The sequence below is a fragment of the Eutrigla gurnardus genome (genome assembly GCF_963514095.1).
Source record: "Eutrigla gurnardus genome assembly, chromosome: 7".
Lineage (NCBI taxonomy): Eukaryota > Metazoa > Chordata > Actinopteri > Perciformes > Triglidae > Eutrigla > Eutrigla gurnardus.
Window position 1 is genome coordinate 29,677,703 of NC_139921.1, and position 16,263 is coordinate 29,693,965.

The window sequence follows — 16,263 nt, forward strand, 5'->3', positions numbered from 1 at the left end:
ACCATTCCCTACGTCAACATTAGTAAACATGGTTCACAAAATATGTCTAATAGTACACTTTTTATTCTGCCTTTTATATAAAAAAATTTGATTAACCCATCAGAATTACGGTCCATGCAAAACGCTCATCAATGACCAAAAGCATGCTTAATACGAGCAGTGTGCCGCCCGTTTCTGGTTAAATCCTGGTTAAATAGGAAACCACTTCCCACACAATGTGCCGAGTCATCTTGAAGCACACGGAGGACGGACAAGTCCTTCATGTGGACTCACAAGTCATTCAGGAAAAGCACATATTTGGCTGACATCAATTTTTTTTACTAATGCAGTGAAATTCAGAAACCACTTTCTGGAACTCTCTGCCATGTAAATGCACTGAAATTTGAGACATTTCCAGAAGAAGATAAGAGATTGGTTTGGTTGTAGAGGAAAACGGTTCTAGAAAGAGCCGAAAGCAAGTTCCAGGTCTTGTTCTACGAGGATTCTAGAGGACACAAGAAGAAAACTGGCATTCTAGGTTTGGTTCTAGAAGATGTTTTGTTGTGGAACAAAGCATTGGTTAAGAAAGAGATCAGGAGCTCTACAGCTGGCTCTGCCAGACATGTTGATCTCTAGATCCGAGTGTAGAAGAAGGGGGAGTAAAGCAGGAGTTCCAGAGCTTGTTTTAGAACTCTAGAAAACACTAGAAGAAATTGCCATTTGGTTCTAGAAGATGTGAGGAGTTTGGATGTTTCGTTGTGGAAAGAAGCAAAAAATGTTGAGCTCTAGATTTGAGTGTTCTAGGAGAAGTATCGTAGGAGTTCCAGGGCTTGTTCTAGAAGACTCTAGATGAAGCCTTCAAATGGAGGCTTGGCTCTAGAAGACACTGTTTTATATGGTTGGGTCTTTTAGACCTTTAGACTTAAACTTGAATCCTAGATTTCTAGAAAACACTCCATTTGACCATTCTAGAAGAACAGGGAAGCCTGATTCTAGATGAGTTCAAAGGCTGTAGAAGAAGTTGGGAAATCTATGATTGGTTGTAAACATTGGTGTTCTAGGCTCTAGAAGGAATGACAGGTCTGAATGGGGATTCTGTGGTAGGTTCTAGAAAAGGCCTGGTTCTCCGGGATTGGTTTCAGAGTGAATGGGAGTTCTTGGATTGGCTCGAGAGAAAAACATTGAGAAAAGTCTTGAAGAGGCAGCTCTCCTCTAGAGTTGGGCTTTCTGCACACGGCTCTAGAAGAGGCTGGCAGTTGAAGGTTTAGACCGAAGAAGAGGTGAGAAGATCTACTGGTACGGGTTCTAGATCTAGGAGACTACACATCTCTGCTGGGGCCCAGAGTCGGACTTGGAGGCTGTGTTTACCATGCTCTCGGCCTGGGACTGAGTTCTGACTGTGCCCCGGGGTTCTGAAAAGGCTTCAGATGAACTTGCTTCTGGAGTGTCAGAGGGAACCTGAACATCCTGAAGAAACATGAGCAGGGTTAGACGATCAGTCAGGTCAGTCAGTTAAACACATTTAGTCTTTAGGACTCACACAGTTACTCAAACACTCGGTTACGGAATTATATTACATCATGTTATTGACATTGTGTTGTTATCGAAGTTCTTTCATCTGTTGTTGGAAAGCAAATTCACTTATTAATACCTACAAAGATGTTGACAAAAGTATGTGTTTTGTAGTACAGTACAGGCATGCGGCTGAATGTTTAAATCACAATACTACAAGCAACTTAAAAAAACAAAGGTCCTCCAAAAACCTATTATTGGGATTACTCAGAAGATAAGGCCAGCGAGTGTCTATATTTTTGTTTAAAAATGTATTGTTTTCTGTTCTGTGGCACTCAGCCACTCCCACTCCTTTTAAAATGATACATAATTTCATAAAGTGAAGATTTGCCACCTTTTTATATCGATATCCAATCAGAGTTGATGGAACATGTAGTCAATTGAAGCATTACATCCCAAGTGCTGCTAATATTGACCAAGAAAGCAGAGTTGTCCTGCTTGCGGAGCCGTGTTGGCAGTGCCTACATGTACCAGGATGCATTGCGTTTCAACAGTTTTTGGACATGTTAGCAGGATCATTGCTGGTTTTGGTGTTTTGATTAGATGTGTTGCCGGTGTGAAAACAGAATGATATTCCCAGACCTTGAAAACCGAGTATATAATATTTCCTGAGGAAGTCTGACAGTGAGATGAGTTACCTGTCCATCGTCTCCGGTCTGTTCGGAGCTTTGTGCCGTTAAACCTCCGCTCTCCTCTGGAACAACAACAGCCGGGACCTAACACAAACAACGACATGCATTTAAAACGTCTGTGAACAACCAAACCAAAATATTAAGCGGCTGAAAGAGACAACAATGTTGATAGACGAGCAAAACAGACTTTCGTTCATCTACAGTGCTGTCACACAAGGAGGCAGAACTAAATCCAGAAACAGATGTGCAGGGAGGTTTGCAGTGATTGTAAGTTGTTTTAATGATCAGGAATCAGCTGATATGACGAGTAGGGGATGGTAGTAGAGGGGAGGGAGGGGAGGGAGCAGAGTGACCCAGGTTTAAAATGAATCACATGGTCCCGTGTGTATTATTATTATAATAAATGAGTTAGGTTTGGACATGTTCCTGTAAGTACATGACCTTGGGTCACAAGGAATCCTGGAATCAGAGGAAGGACGGAGAGAGAGAACAGAATGTGTGAAGGTTTTTTTTCCTCAGCAGCTGGAGATCTTGGTTACCTCCGGCGACGCGGCCAGGAAAGCATCCCAGAGCCACCATAAAACACCTCCTCCACCTTCTTCCACTCTCTGCTCCTGACTCCCTGTTCTCTGTGAGGCTTCTGCAGCCGGGAGCACCACCCTCTGCTGACACGGAGACAGGCTCATGTGCAGTCACACGGGTGGGGGGGGGGGGTCAAAGGTCAAAGGTGCATCTGGAACACGGAGCTGCAGGCCGGATGTTTGCTTTTTGCACTAAAACTAGCGACGATGTACGTTTTCTACACTTAACCTCTGAAAGAGAGGGTGCGTGTTAAAACCAGGGTTTTTCAAACATTTTGGATCAGGGAAAAAATAAATTATACACTTATCCTGTATTTTTATAACATTATACCAAATTGAAAAAATCGCAATTGAATTTTTGGGAATAATTTCCCTCCAAATTCAGCCGGTTTAAAATCTCCCAGAGAATGTCACCAGTAACTTCTTCCCGTGTTTGAGTTCACAGCAAACGCCAAACGGCAGCTCGATGTCCCGTCATCTGCACCTTCACCAGCAGGTGTCATCTCATAATCATGCCTAAGGGTGCTCCCATCAGAGGTTTAGGGGCCGCAGGCAGCAGGACTCTGGTTGTGGAATACTGTTTCATTGTTTGATGTAATGAGATGTTGCTTTCTTTTATGGGAATTTTCTTATGTTTGTTTTAATTCTTTTATGGGAATTTTCTTATGTTTGTTTTAAATGTTTGTTGTTCTTTTTTATGAAACTCTTTTAAGTTGCCGCCTTCAAAAACATTATCTCAACGGGAGTTTTTAAAATCAGCCGATTGATAGGAGCACCCTTTAGTGATTTCCAACAGAAGAAACATGGAAGTATTAAGCATGCAGGGGAACACAAAACATAACATTAACAATATGTTATAAACATGTGGAGGATTGGGTTAGCGGACATGTTAGTAGCAGTCAGTCTACACGTATAAGAGGCAGCCGTCAACACGGCAGCTGGAGAATATTTCACATTTTTTAGTGATGCTAATTTCATGTAAATGACAAAACAGTTTCTTTCAGTGTTGATTATAGTAAGTAAGTATATTTTTCAAGAGCTGAACATCATAAAATGCTTAATTAAAAAACACACACAAAAAAACAAGTCTACCGACGGAAAACCAGATGGACGGCTCCCCCGGCTTCCTTACCTGAGTGCCCTCGGGGGTCTCTGACCGTCTCTGTCCAGGTGAGGATCTCGGTTCAGGTGTGAACCGTCTCGGTCCAGGTGAGGACACTCTCTGTCCAGGTGCAGGTGAGGACCCTCTCTGTCCAGGTGCAGGTGAGGACCCTCTCTGTCCAGGTGCAGGTGAGGACACTCTCTGTTCAGGTGTGAACCGTCCCGGTCCAGGTGAGGACCCTCTCTGTTCAGGTGCAGGTGAGGACCCTCTCTGTTCAGGTGTGAACCGTCTCGGTCCAGGTGAGGACCCTCTCTGTCCAGGTGCAGGTGAGGACCCTCTCTGTCCAGGTGCAGGTGAGGACACTCTCTGTCCAGGTGCAGGTGAGGACCCTCTCTGTTCAGGTGCAGGTGAGGACCCTCTCTGTCCAGGTCCAGGTGAGGACCCTCTCTGTTCAGGTGTGAACCGTCTCGGTCCAGGTGAGGACCCTCTCTGTTCAGGTGCAGGTGAGGACCCTCTCTGTCCAGGTCCAGGTGAGGACCCTCTCTGTTCAGGTGTGAACCGTCTCGGTCCAGGTGAGGACCCTCTCTGTTCAGGTGCAGGTGAGGACCCTCTCTGTCCAGGTGAGGACACTCTCTGTTCAGGTGAGAACCGTCTCGGTTCAGGTGAGGATCTCGGTTCAGGTGTGAACCGTCCTGGTTCAGGTGTGAACCGTCTCGGTCCAGGTGAGGACCCTCTAGGTTCAGGTGAGGACCCCTCTCTCGCCTGCTGGGCTGACGGAGGTTTGGTTTGGACCGGAGTCGGAGGCTGCTGGATGAACAGAGCAGGGACCCTCTGCAAGAAGAGAGATTGGGGTTCAGTTAGAGCCGCTTCCGAGTCTGAGTACCTGACTGACTGACTGGTTGCCTGACTGACTCACCTTCTCCAGTTCCAGCAGCACGGTCTGGAGCTGGTCCACGATAGCAAAGACAACCAGAGTCTCTTCAGCATTCTCAGGAAGACAAAGTCCTGGTTTACACTTCTGGATCTCAGCAACGGTCCGCCTCATGTACTGGATCCTCTGGTCGATCTCCTGTACACAGGAGGAGGAGGAGGAGGAGGAGGAGGAGGAGAAAAACAGATAGTCATTGGTATTTCTGGCTGAGCAGTTCACAAACGTTCCTGAATTTAGTCTTTTCTTCTAGGGACACTCAAAACCATATTGCTCTCGAATGACCACGTCTCACCTTGAAGCGGTTTTCTCTGGGGCTGGGGAAAGACTCCGGAGACGTTAACAAGGTCCTGATCTCAGTCACGTTATTCTCCATCCGTCTCACTTCAATCTCAATGGCTTCCACCTCCTAGACAACGAGAGATCAATCCATAAATACATGAACATAAATAAATGAAATGAAAAAAAGAGTGAGATCTTCGACCCACAGCGGCAGCGTGACCCAGCTGAGACAGAGGAGCGGTGAAGCTGTCCTGAACGACGGCCACCTGTCGATCGGCTTCCACCAGCTGATCCTGGAGAGACGCCACGTCGCAAACCTGCGACATTTCCTTCAGGACCGAGCCGAAGCCCTGCAGAGTGGTTCGGATCTGTGCCGAGTCGTCCAGCACCATCTACGACGAATTCATGTGAACAAACGTGGAGATATTCAGGTTTGATTTTCTCACAGCCAAGAACTCTCCACAAAGAGTATTTCAACAATGTAATGCGCGGTATAGAGAGAGTTGAAAGGTCACAGCGGACCGACCTGCAGCGTGTGAACGTGGCCGCTCAGGCATTTAGACGTGGTGTAGACGCAGGGCGTGGCGAGCCACGACTTCGCCTCGGCCATCCAGCTCTTGGAGCTGCTGATCATCTCCTGGTGCTCCTGAAGCCACGTGTGCATCTGACCACCAACACAGACCAGAGTTACGTTTAAAACAAGAACCAACTGTGTGTGAACACTGTGTGCACACTCATGTATTTTAGCTAGGTAAAGCTAATTCGTCGATTTGATGGTAGACAGAACACATTATAAAAAAATATAAACATAGTTAATTGGCCATTCGGGACATCAAAATGTTGCCGATCCTGTTCTACGATCTGTGATCGTTTGTCTAGTAACTTTATAAAAAATGCAAAAGAATTGCATTATTGATGTTCTTGTGAAAACAAATAATGATGTGACAGTGGATGGTCTGGTAGATCGTCGCTGTAGAAACATGGAGGTCCACAGGTTCCAGTATAAACATTAAAATAAACAATTCTTGGCAAAGACAACTTAAATATGACTCAGAAATCACAAGCAGGGAATCTGACGGAGGATCAAACATAAGCCGTTTCAGACGTGAGGGGAATGCTGGGAAATGAAGTCCTTCTGACCTTGCTGAGGAGCGTGGTCCTCTGCTCCGCCTGTTTGGCCAGCTGGGAGTGGAGCTGCTGGACCTTCACCAGTCTGTCCGTCAGCACCAGCGCCTCCTCGGGCTTCTCCAAGTCCTGCATGTCCACCTCCAGCGCCGCCACACACGAGTGCCACACGTCCAGCTCGTCCCACGCACGCTGAGCACATGGGGGGTTATTGACTTTCAAATAACACAAATCATTACTTAAAGTCAAGCTGAAATTTAAAAAATGCCCTTTTAGATCACATCACTGCTCATATATATATATATATATATATATATATATATATATATATATATATATATATATAAGCATATTTTGATGATTATCAGGATAATTTGCTGAATCACTGTTTTATAATGACCAGGATCATCACCGCCCCGTCACAACTCACCTTCTGGGTGATCTTGGCCTGATCCACACTGGGGCTTCTCTGTTCCAGTCGATTCTGGACTGACGTCAGACCAGCCTGGATCTCAGACAGCTTGGCCTCCAGCCTGTAGACCAGACCGCTCTTCTCCATCACGTCGCCCACCTGACGGAGGATTCAAGTGCAAACGGCAACAATTACAAGTCGGATTATTAGGGATTGTCCAAAATATTTGATTATCTTCGTCTGCCTGTCTGCACAATTAAAATGAAAAATGTATTGTACATTATGAACAACGTCATATGTCTTATCTAAGGATTTTCTACGCCTACATTTTGTCTGTAATGTTATCCCATTTGATAATAATGATAATACGTTTATTTGATAAAGCGCCTTTCAGAGACAAAGTCACAAAGTGCTTCACATGATAAAAATGGTTGAAATAAGACCCAAACAGTAAAATGAGAGAACAAAGAAATAACAGATCATTGGTTCAAGCTAACACACCTACCAAGACTCTTCCCGTATATATAACCAGCTACTCTACTTACCCATTCTTTTTGTTTTCTGTGATTCTTTGTGTTCGTTCTTTAGCTTTACATCAGCTACGTTAAAGTCGACGTCTGGCGTACCTTCACTTCCATGCGCTGCAGCGACTGCGACACTTCCTGCAGCTGGCCGTCGAGCTCCACCGGGACCAGCGAGTACATGTCAGAGTACTTCATCTTGAGGCTCTCCATGATGCGCTGGAGCAAAGCCTTCTGGGTACACAGATGGCTGTGAACCTCCTAAAAACACAGACAGACACAATTGTGTAAATTACTTTTTCCTTACTTATTCGCTTTCTTTGTGACATTTTGTGAAAAAAAAGTTTGCCTTAATTATACAAGTTTTTGTTGTTGTAATACTCGTTCTAGCCACAAGAGGCTGTAGTGCACCAAATAGGAATAAACCTGTTCATGTTTTCTTCCAGGCATAACTTGCTAACACACAATGTACCTGGAGAGCTTGGAGGAATGAAAACATGGATGATTTTAGTCCTATTTAAGAACACAAGTATTATTCACCTGACTCACAGACAAGAACATTGTAAGGAATTGAGAAAGATTATCCTTTTTTTCTTCTTTAACTTGTCCTTAAGTCATAAACACAGGAGGGAAAACAATTTAGATCCTCCAAGCATCATCATCAGCATCACTTTAGTCAGGAAGGGTGTAATATTTAAGTAACTGCATCATTTTTCAGTGAAATAGTGGAAATCTTGCAGTATTTTTGGAAGAAAAGCACACAGACATCCATCTCATCTACGTCTCTCAGCGAACCAAAGTAAGATCTCAGCATCGTCTAGAAGTCAGCTCTCTCTGCTTTCATTAAACGGAGCTCAACCGTTCCTCCAGTTAACCCGTCTCACCTCAACCAGAATCTTTATATATCTCTATAATAACAGCCTACATAAACAGGAACATGGGTAAAAATGTGCAAATAGAAATGGAGACTACCTGGGTCTGAATACGTCCGATGATCTGCTGGAGAGGGAGGCGCATCGTGTTATCACTACGGGAAACTGTGTGTGTGTGTGTGTGTGTGTGTGTGTGTGTGTGTGATACAAAGGATGGGAGTGAGAGAGGGTATGGAGAGGCTTTTTCTTTTTTTGCATGAGAGGGGGACATGGTGAGTGTTTATAAGTGTCCTCACAAGTACAGTAGAAATGTGTGAGTCCAGAGGGCGACTTAGCTACAAAAGCCACCTGGAAGATCCACTTACAACGCTGAACAAAAGGTGTCTGCTACGAGAGGAGGGGGTGAGGGTGATGGAAGGGGGAGGTGGGTGAGGGTCTTTCATCAACACAGACCCTCTGCTAGGGAAATGGAAATGTGTGTGTGTTTGGAGGGAACGCTGGAGTGGATGGGGAGATGCTGGCCTCTGCTCAGGTTTCAGGACAAAGGGCAGAGTCATTCGACGCGTTCATAGAAGTGAACACCGAACGGCGTCCGGGCCGGAGGCCAAACCAACGGTCACATTCAGACGGTTCATATTTACTGGACACTTACTCCCCAGTCTGCAGCCTCTCTCTCTTTGCATTCATTCAGAACTTTTCAACGATTTAGATCTAAAGAGACTCGTGTATTAATACATTCATGAATTCCTCAGGATTTGTAAGCACATGAATCATTCACTCTATTGAGACTGAGACTAATGTATGATGATCACACTGTCATGATGTCTGTGATGCATTGTTCTCAGAGGTACTGGACGTTTCTCGCTGGATGTGAAGACAAAGTTAAAGTGGCGTTTATAAAAATAGAAATGAGCTAAAACGTTGGTGGAGTACAAATACATCATTGTGTTTTCAGTTCAGACAATGAAACTGTCTTCTCTCATTAGAGACTCATTATTTACACTCCACTGGGTGGAGGGAGAGAGAGATACACTCCACTGTGTGCTTGCTTATTGAATGTATGAAAACACACAGCAAACTACAAAACACTGTTCAGCCAATTAAATGTAAATACAAGCAGCGCTGCTGTGTCGTTAAGTAACTAGGAAACTTCTTCAGGGTTCAGTCAAAGGAAAAGAAGGAACAGGAGGTGCAGTTTAACCCTGACGTCCCACCTGAAGCTCCTGCGTGCTGCTGCTCGGCTGCATCTCCGACAGAACGCCATCTGCTGCCTCCAGCCAGATCCGGACGCCCTGCAGCTCCTCCCGAACCCGCTCCCTCTCCTCCAGCTCCATCCTGGCTGCCTTCAAACCCTCCCTGCTCCTCTGCTTCACGCTGGGAACGGCACACAGACACATACATCCAACAAGATAAACAAGGTTGTAACAACTTTGTAGCCTCTTACCTTAAATCCATGAAAGTGAGAGTTGGCATTGAGGATGAAATCCAAACACAGACGCTCATGGCAGTTAAAGTGTTGTCAGTTTAAATACGGCACAACCTCAGAGGCACCGCAGGCCGACCCACTTTCGCCTCAGTGCATATGCAGCCACAGCAGGGATTATGGGTAACTATGTTTTTTTTGTTTTGCCTTGGAAAAAATTCATTTATACATTTACAAAATGAGAGCACAGGAATTTTGTGTTATTTACATGGAGGTTTGAATGCAAGTGATGCAGGAAATGTACGCTATATGTAAGGTGATTAATAATAATTCATTTAATGAAATCAAAGTGGAAGTCTTCAGCCACATAAAACATAAATAAAGTTATTAAGCACCCATCCTACCTGGCGTAACGAGCCTGCATTGCCTGCAGCTGCTGACAGAGCGGAGTGGGAGGAGCCTGCTCCAGGTGGGCGGGGACACCCAGCAGCCTGGCAGTGCGCAGCTCCAGTGCGGACAGGGCTCGATGTTCGCAGTCCAGTCGGTCCTGGTATTGTTCCCAGGACTGAAGCAGGTCCTGGAGGTCTTCAGTGGAGGTTTTCACCCAGGAACCATCAGGACGCTCCGCCTCCACCTGCACCAGGAGAGCAGAGGTCTTCTCCACCTGAGAGCAGGGAGCACACAGTCTTAATAACCCTTCATAGCAACAGACATATCAACGCTTCATTGAAATGTTCTTTTAGTTGACATGGGTGAAAAAGTTCTGTTTCATGTTGTGTTCCTGTACTTTTACTCACACTGTTGGTGATTTCACTCCATTCTGCGATCCTCTGTTTACTGCGAGTCGTCAGCTCTCGTGTGCAGCGGCGTAGCCTGGAAACGTGTCTCCAGAGCGCCGCCACGCCGGGCTCCCGGCCTCCGCGACAGCACTGCTTGGGGCACCACTCCTTCAGCTCCTCCAGACGCTGCTGCAGGGACTCCATCTCCTCGGAAAGGACCTAAGTAAGAGAGTTGATCAATATAGATAGAATAATGTATACTTGATTATATCTATATTATTACAATATAGATATAATAATGTGAAGATAAAGTGGTAATTAAATACGAGTAAAAAGACAAAACTGATTGAGAAAGAGCGGTGACACTTCATGCAAAAGTTTGGTAATTAAGTAAGTAAGTAATTTGTGGAAAAAAACAGTGGATGACCTAATCAATTAACACACTTGCAATCAGATTTAGCAATGAGAAACTATTTTTATCCCAGAATCATCATGTTATAAGCATTATTCATAGGAACATCCTGATTTGATTGATTGATGATTTATGTGTGTTTTTTTATGTAAATTTGTGAGTTTTCAATCAACTTCTCAATTTGCTTCAAATCCAAAATTGTTCTCACTTTCTGACAAACAGTAACTTTTAGTGAAAAACATTACAAAGTGGTAAAAAAATATGCAACCCAGGAGCAGAGAACCTGGAAGAAGAACCCCCATACGTACCCTGAGGTTGGCCTGCTGATCAGTGCAGTCAGCGAGACAGGTGACCTTCTGACAGATCAACTGTGAGAGGCTGTTCTCCGCCGTCTTCACGCGCTGCAGGAGTTCAGCTCGACTTTTGGTGTATTTTCTGTGATGCTCTGCACATCTGAAAGAGAGAATTTTGATCTGTTAATGTAAAAGAAATCATCTGAATTGATAGAATGACTTGTATTCAATGATTAGGTATCATTTGAAAATGTTCAATACAGATACTTTTAATTTGACTCTGATACCACAACGATACTATTTTCGTACTATTGTCAATGAAGAGGTATTATCTCAATGCAATCAGAGAAATTGAACTCATTACCCCTTGAGACTGTCCAGTCGCATGTGGCCCTTGGCCTGGAGAGTGGACATCCTCACCAGGAGCTGGCTCAGAATACTCTCCTGGAGCTCCTCCACCTTCTGGGTTGACAGGCAATGATGCAGGATGACCTGGTTCTGGAGGGCCTCCACGTGGGTCTGGAACTGCTGCTGCAGCAAGTTCAAGGCCTGCTGGGTCTCCTCGAGCCTTTCGGAGCAGAGCCCAGCAGAGCCCTGCGGCGGCAGCATGGAGACCTCGACGTCCCTCAGGAATTGTGCTGCTTGTCTGACTGCGCATGTGTAGCTCCTCAGAGTCGTCTTGGCCTCGGAGAGGTCCTTCTACAATATAAGGAATACAACTTCTTTACTACACACTCCAATCATATAGCACGGCAGTCTGGTTTTTCAGTCCATTTTAAACAAAAATAACAATCGCTTTCTGCTGCGTCAACAAATTAACAAACATACATAACTTATTGAAAAGCCTCTATCAAATCCATAAAAAACGTGAAAAAACAACCAAACAAGAACAACGCAACTTGCCATTTGTGAGTCACATTCACTGAAGACAGCATTCTTCAAGTCCATCAGATCTTGGGATCCACTTCTTTGTCCCTTTCCCTTCTTCCGCTCTAGAACCTGCAGCGCTCTCATTCTTGACTCTACAGTCTTTTTCAAATACAAGATCTTCCGGTATTCTTTGTCAATTGCGGCTTCGTTTGGTTGCAACGTGGGGATTTTCTGGAGCTCCTGCTTGGTCCTCAACAGGAAGGCCCTCATCGCTGCCTTCTCCGAGTCGAGGTCCAGTTCCTTTAGCAGGTTCCACTCGATGACGCTGAGGTCGTTGTTGAGCGTCATCTCCAAGGTGTCGAGGCTCTCCTCGTTCTGTTTCAGCCTCTGTTCCTCTGAGCTCAGCTGTGAGGGGTAAAGATCAGCGGAGATCGTCTGGAGTTCTGAGCAGGCCTCCTCGGACATATACTTTATTAGAGGAAGCTGGATTAGGAGGGTCTGGCAGACATTGTACTTCTTCTCCAGAGCCCTGTCTTTGTTCTGTTGGACCTGCTCCTTGACATTCTCCCTGAGCTCCTCCACACACTGCCTCTTGGTCAGGTACCGCTCGTGACCTTTGGCTTTTGTTTCCAGAGTGACCATTTCACTGAGAAGTTCAGCAATGAGTGAGTGCAGTTCCATTGTCTTCACCCGGGGAATCCACGGTTGCAGAAGGTCAACCTGGGACTTGTGCTCCAAAATCCTGTGTTTGAAAGGCTCCAGAGCTTTCAGGGCCTTGCTTGTGATGGGGAACCTGAGTCTATTCAGATCTACTGACATCCGCCTCAGGCTCTTTTCAATGGTGACCAGGTTTTTCTTGCTTGAATCTACAGTCTGGGTAAGTTCATCCAGCTCATTTTTGTTGGCCCTTTCATAGCTGCTGATGGCGCTGATGTCCTCCTGGAGGTTGGTAAGCTTGTCAAACAGCTGACAGCTCTCCGTGACACTGAGTTCAGAGGCTATGTCTTTACCCTTCATTAAAAGAGCCTCACAGACGGCGGTCTGCTTCTCAGCCTCGGTCAGGGTCTCTCGTATCTGGCGAAGTCTACGATCGAGTTCAGTCGGGCTCCTTACTTCGCTGTCTGGACTCCTGGATGCCTCTCTATGCAGATGAGCCAAAACCCAGGAGTCCAGATCAGCGATCTGCTCCGACAGCTTTTCTCTGGTCTGCAGTCCCGACTCCAACTCTCTCACAGCCTTGGCCAGCTCCTTAGTAGTCGTCTTTGAGAGTTCATCAAGGGATTGCAGAGAGGAGCGCACCATGGGCACCTCCTCAGCCTGGTGCAGCTGTGGAAGGAGCTCCGTCACCTCCTCCACCAGTAACTCCAGTTGGCCTTGTTTGGCCACAACATCAGACTGCAGCTTCTTCAGATCTCTGAGCTGCCGGTGCACCTCCTCAGGGAGGAGAGCCACCCTCTTCCTCCTGCCTTCGATGTCACTCTCCGTCTGCTTTGCCCAGGCAAGACCGTCCCTCATCACCGAGACAATCTTCCCCATGATGGGGTTGCTGCTGGTCTGAGTTTGAGAGGACAGTAGCTCCTCTGTGTGGCAAAGTTGGTCTTTGACCCTCTGAAGCCCCCGCTGTATCTCTGCTTTATCCTTCTCCCTTCGTGAGCAGAGGAGCAACACCTCCGACAGCTGCTGCACATGAAGGTATCTTTGCTGGACAGCTTTGACCTCAGCATTTGCCACCATCAGCTGCTGGGCCTTCGTGCAGTTCCACTGAGTGACTGCAAGAGACTGAAGGTTTTTGCCAATTTTCTCCAAAAGTTCCATCAGACCCGATATCATTGACAGAAGGCTGCTGGTGTCGCGAGAATGGACGTTTGTGTGGTACAAGGTCCTCTCTGTGGCTCCTTCCAGGCCTTTCCACTTCTCTTGAAGGTTCTTCTGCTCAGCCTGTGCGGTTCCTCGCTCAGACCAGCTAAGGTGGGGGCATAACTTGGTATGGGTCAGGAGCAACTCGCCAAGTATTGTTCTGTTCTCCTCCACACTTCTCTGTAAGGAGCATAGTCGCTCTGCCTCCTTGGAGCTGCTGTCCTCTGGAGGCCTGAAAGAACAAAAGCCAAGTCTTTAGATCATGTGCTATCGATTATATAAGATATAATACGTTTGAGAGGTCATATTTTGTTTTCCATGGAGAAAAGAAAATAAGAAATAAAAAGAAACCATATATGACAACTCACATTCTGACAGCATCCAGTTCTGCTGTCAGTCTCTCCAGTGTGGTCGTGGCTGCTTGGGTCTGTCTGCAGTAATCATTCACCAGCTGTAGCTGAGCCTCTTTATTCTGGATGACAGCAGCTGCATCCTGAACAGCAGTCCTCCACTGCTCCACCACATCCTCAGCATACCCAGCATCCTTGATCTCGGCATCAGCTCCTCTCAGCTGGGAGAGCAATGACACCTGTGCCTGGGCAGTGTCTCGGCACTCCTGTACTCAGCACATGAAAGAAAACACAATTTAAAGACCATTATTCAAAGTAAAATGCAAGTCATTAAGCATTAGAGATGCCCAAATCAGTAGTTACTTTGGCATTAATGACCAACCTGCTGTCAACTCTGCCAGTATCTACAAATATCTGTTGCCATTAATCCTTAATTTATTTCTCTAGTGAGTCATGCATTTTGAATCACACCTTAGCCTCCACCAGCTGCTGGGCCATGGCTGTTGGGTTGAGCTCAGCCGGGCAGTTCTTGCAGCTTAAGACTTTAGACAACAGCCTTTTTAGGCGGTTGTCCAGATCACTGGTGGTTGTAATCAGAGCCTCTGGAGCATCCTCCAGTGGTTTACCCTTAAGACACAGAAACACATCACAGCCTGGAGTCTCAAAAATCAAGTTGAGGCCCATATGAGTTTAGATGACATGCAAGTATGATCAAATAAAAAAAAAAGATTTTAGACCAAGTCTGTTAACCGATTTAGGGCATATAAACGAACAGTTTTGACAAATCTAACCAAGGCAGATTTCAGGTAGTAGTTTAAAAACAAAAGACACCTTAGTACAGAGTCATAATGATACCTTAATGAATCTACTGCTGGGTCCTGTCCCTGAGAGTAGCTGTATTTCTGTGAGGATGTTCCTTGCGGTGGATCCTTCTTGTTCCTCCGTAACACGCTTTTCAGTGTTCACAACACTTTCTTCTGGTCGAGCTTTGCTTTCCTTAGAGGACAATCCCTCCTCCAGGGATACATCGTCCCAGATAATGCCAGATGATGATTTCTGAAGTGCCTGCAATGATGCAGGTGATGTGTTGCCAGCCTTGGACTCCTGCCCCCTCTGTGGACACACACAAAAAAACCTTAATGCAGGTTAAATTCTGACCTATTTTAAGTTCCCCCTGGAAGTGTAGCGAGACTTACTCCCTTTGACTTGCCAGATAGTGATATTGAAACAGTCATCAAAGCACCTTTTAAAGAATGTTGGAGCAATTACAAACATGTACATGCAAAGGGGAGTCCATTTAGATTGAACTGTAAACTGCCAAAAGTAAAATATTAGTCTCCCACAACAAAGATACAAACATAGGAGGCACACTGTCAGGAGTCCAAAGAGTAATTTTGTTACATAAGAGATAACAGATGAGCTTCCTTTATGGCTCACCTGGGGCAAATCCATTCTTTGCAGCCTCCCTTCACCAGTGCTGTTGGTGGCCAATGGGAGTGGAACACTTTGTACTTCTACATTCATCATCTTTCCCCTTTCCTCTTCATGAATTGTCCTCTTCTTCCCCTTCTTCTTATTTTTCTTCCCACCTGTGGTGCGTCTCTCTGTTGGGGGGCTAGGGACCACAGTACATTCAGACAGGGATTGGGTAAAGCTTTCTCGCAATTCTTCCCTGGTCATTTTATCGGTAGACATGTCAGGCTGAATGTCAGTGGTGGTAACTTCCGTGCTATCTTCGACTGTTTCAAATTCAATGTCATGTGACACGCCATGATCCTTGACCTCTATGGGTATTTCCTTTGTCTTCATCTTGACCATGCTCATCTTGAGTGGAGACTTTCCTGGCAGATTGTTCAGGAGTGCATCATGAAAACCTTTTGTCGAAACTTTAGCATGCACTTCTGGCACGTTGCAATCCTTGACCTTTTTGCCTTTTTTCTTTGCAGGGTTTTCTGCCTGAATTGCAGCTGTAGTCAGGTCTTTGCTTTCTGGCACTTTGTAACCTGGGATACTTGTTTGGTCCATATCAATCTTGTGAGTTTTTGCTATTGTGAAAGACGTAATTTCATGTTCTTTTATAGTTTCCTGTGTGTCTGGTTGTAAAATACACACTTCCACCCCTTTGCGGATTTTCTCCATTTTAAGAGACTTTTCCTCCAGGCTCTCAGCCACATCATGCATGTTTTTTGTCGATGCTTGAGTATGCATTTCTTGCATGTTGCCTTCCTTGCCCTTTTTGCGTCTTTTCTTTGTCTTTACTGTGGTCATCTCGA

The 16,263-nt window shown here is 45.6% G+C and overlaps 1 protein-coding gene across 1 annotated transcript in view; it reads right to left on the bottom strand.

Annotated features, from left to right (window-relative positions):
- Window positions 1-16,263, bottom strand: part of syne2b (spectrin repeat containing, nuclear envelope 2b) — a 138,137-nt gene that overhangs the window by 48,023 nt on the left and 73,851 nt on the right. Inside the window, exons 60-79 of the mRNA XM_084013806.1 lie at window positions 14,846-15,103; window positions 14,462-14,617; window positions 14,009-14,256; window positions 11,817-13,872; window positions 11,278-11,612; window positions 10,929-11,073; window positions 10,227-10,427; window positions 9,834-10,093; window positions 9,221-9,380; window positions 7,240-7,395; window positions 6,632-6,772; window positions 6,217-6,393; window positions 5,603-5,740; window positions 5,283-5,468; window positions 5,090-5,203; window positions 4,783-4,935; window positions 3,897-4,697; window positions 2,723-2,848; window positions 2,190-2,267; window positions 1,348-1,446 (exon numbers count right to left, since the gene is read on the bottom strand). Coding sequence (XP_083869932.1) covers window positions 1,348-1,446; window positions 2,190-2,267; window positions 2,723-2,848; window positions 3,897-4,697; window positions 4,783-4,935; window positions 5,090-5,203; window positions 5,283-5,468; window positions 5,603-5,740; window positions 6,217-6,393; window positions 6,632-6,772; window positions 7,240-7,395; window positions 9,221-9,380; window positions 9,834-10,093; window positions 10,227-10,427; window positions 10,929-11,073; window positions 11,278-11,612; window positions 11,817-13,872; window positions 14,009-14,256; window positions 14,462-14,617; window positions 14,846-15,103 — 5,988 coding nt within the window. The remainder of the gene's footprint in view (window positions 1-1,347; window positions 1,447-2,189; window positions 2,268-2,722; window positions 2,849-3,896; window positions 4,698-4,782; window positions 4,936-5,089; window positions 5,204-5,282; window positions 5,469-5,602; window positions 5,741-6,216; window positions 6,394-6,631; window positions 6,773-7,239; window positions 7,396-9,220; window positions 9,381-9,833; window positions 10,094-10,226; window positions 10,428-10,928; window positions 11,074-11,277; window positions 11,613-11,816; window positions 13,873-14,008; window positions 14,257-14,461; window positions 14,618-14,845; window positions 15,104-16,263) is intronic.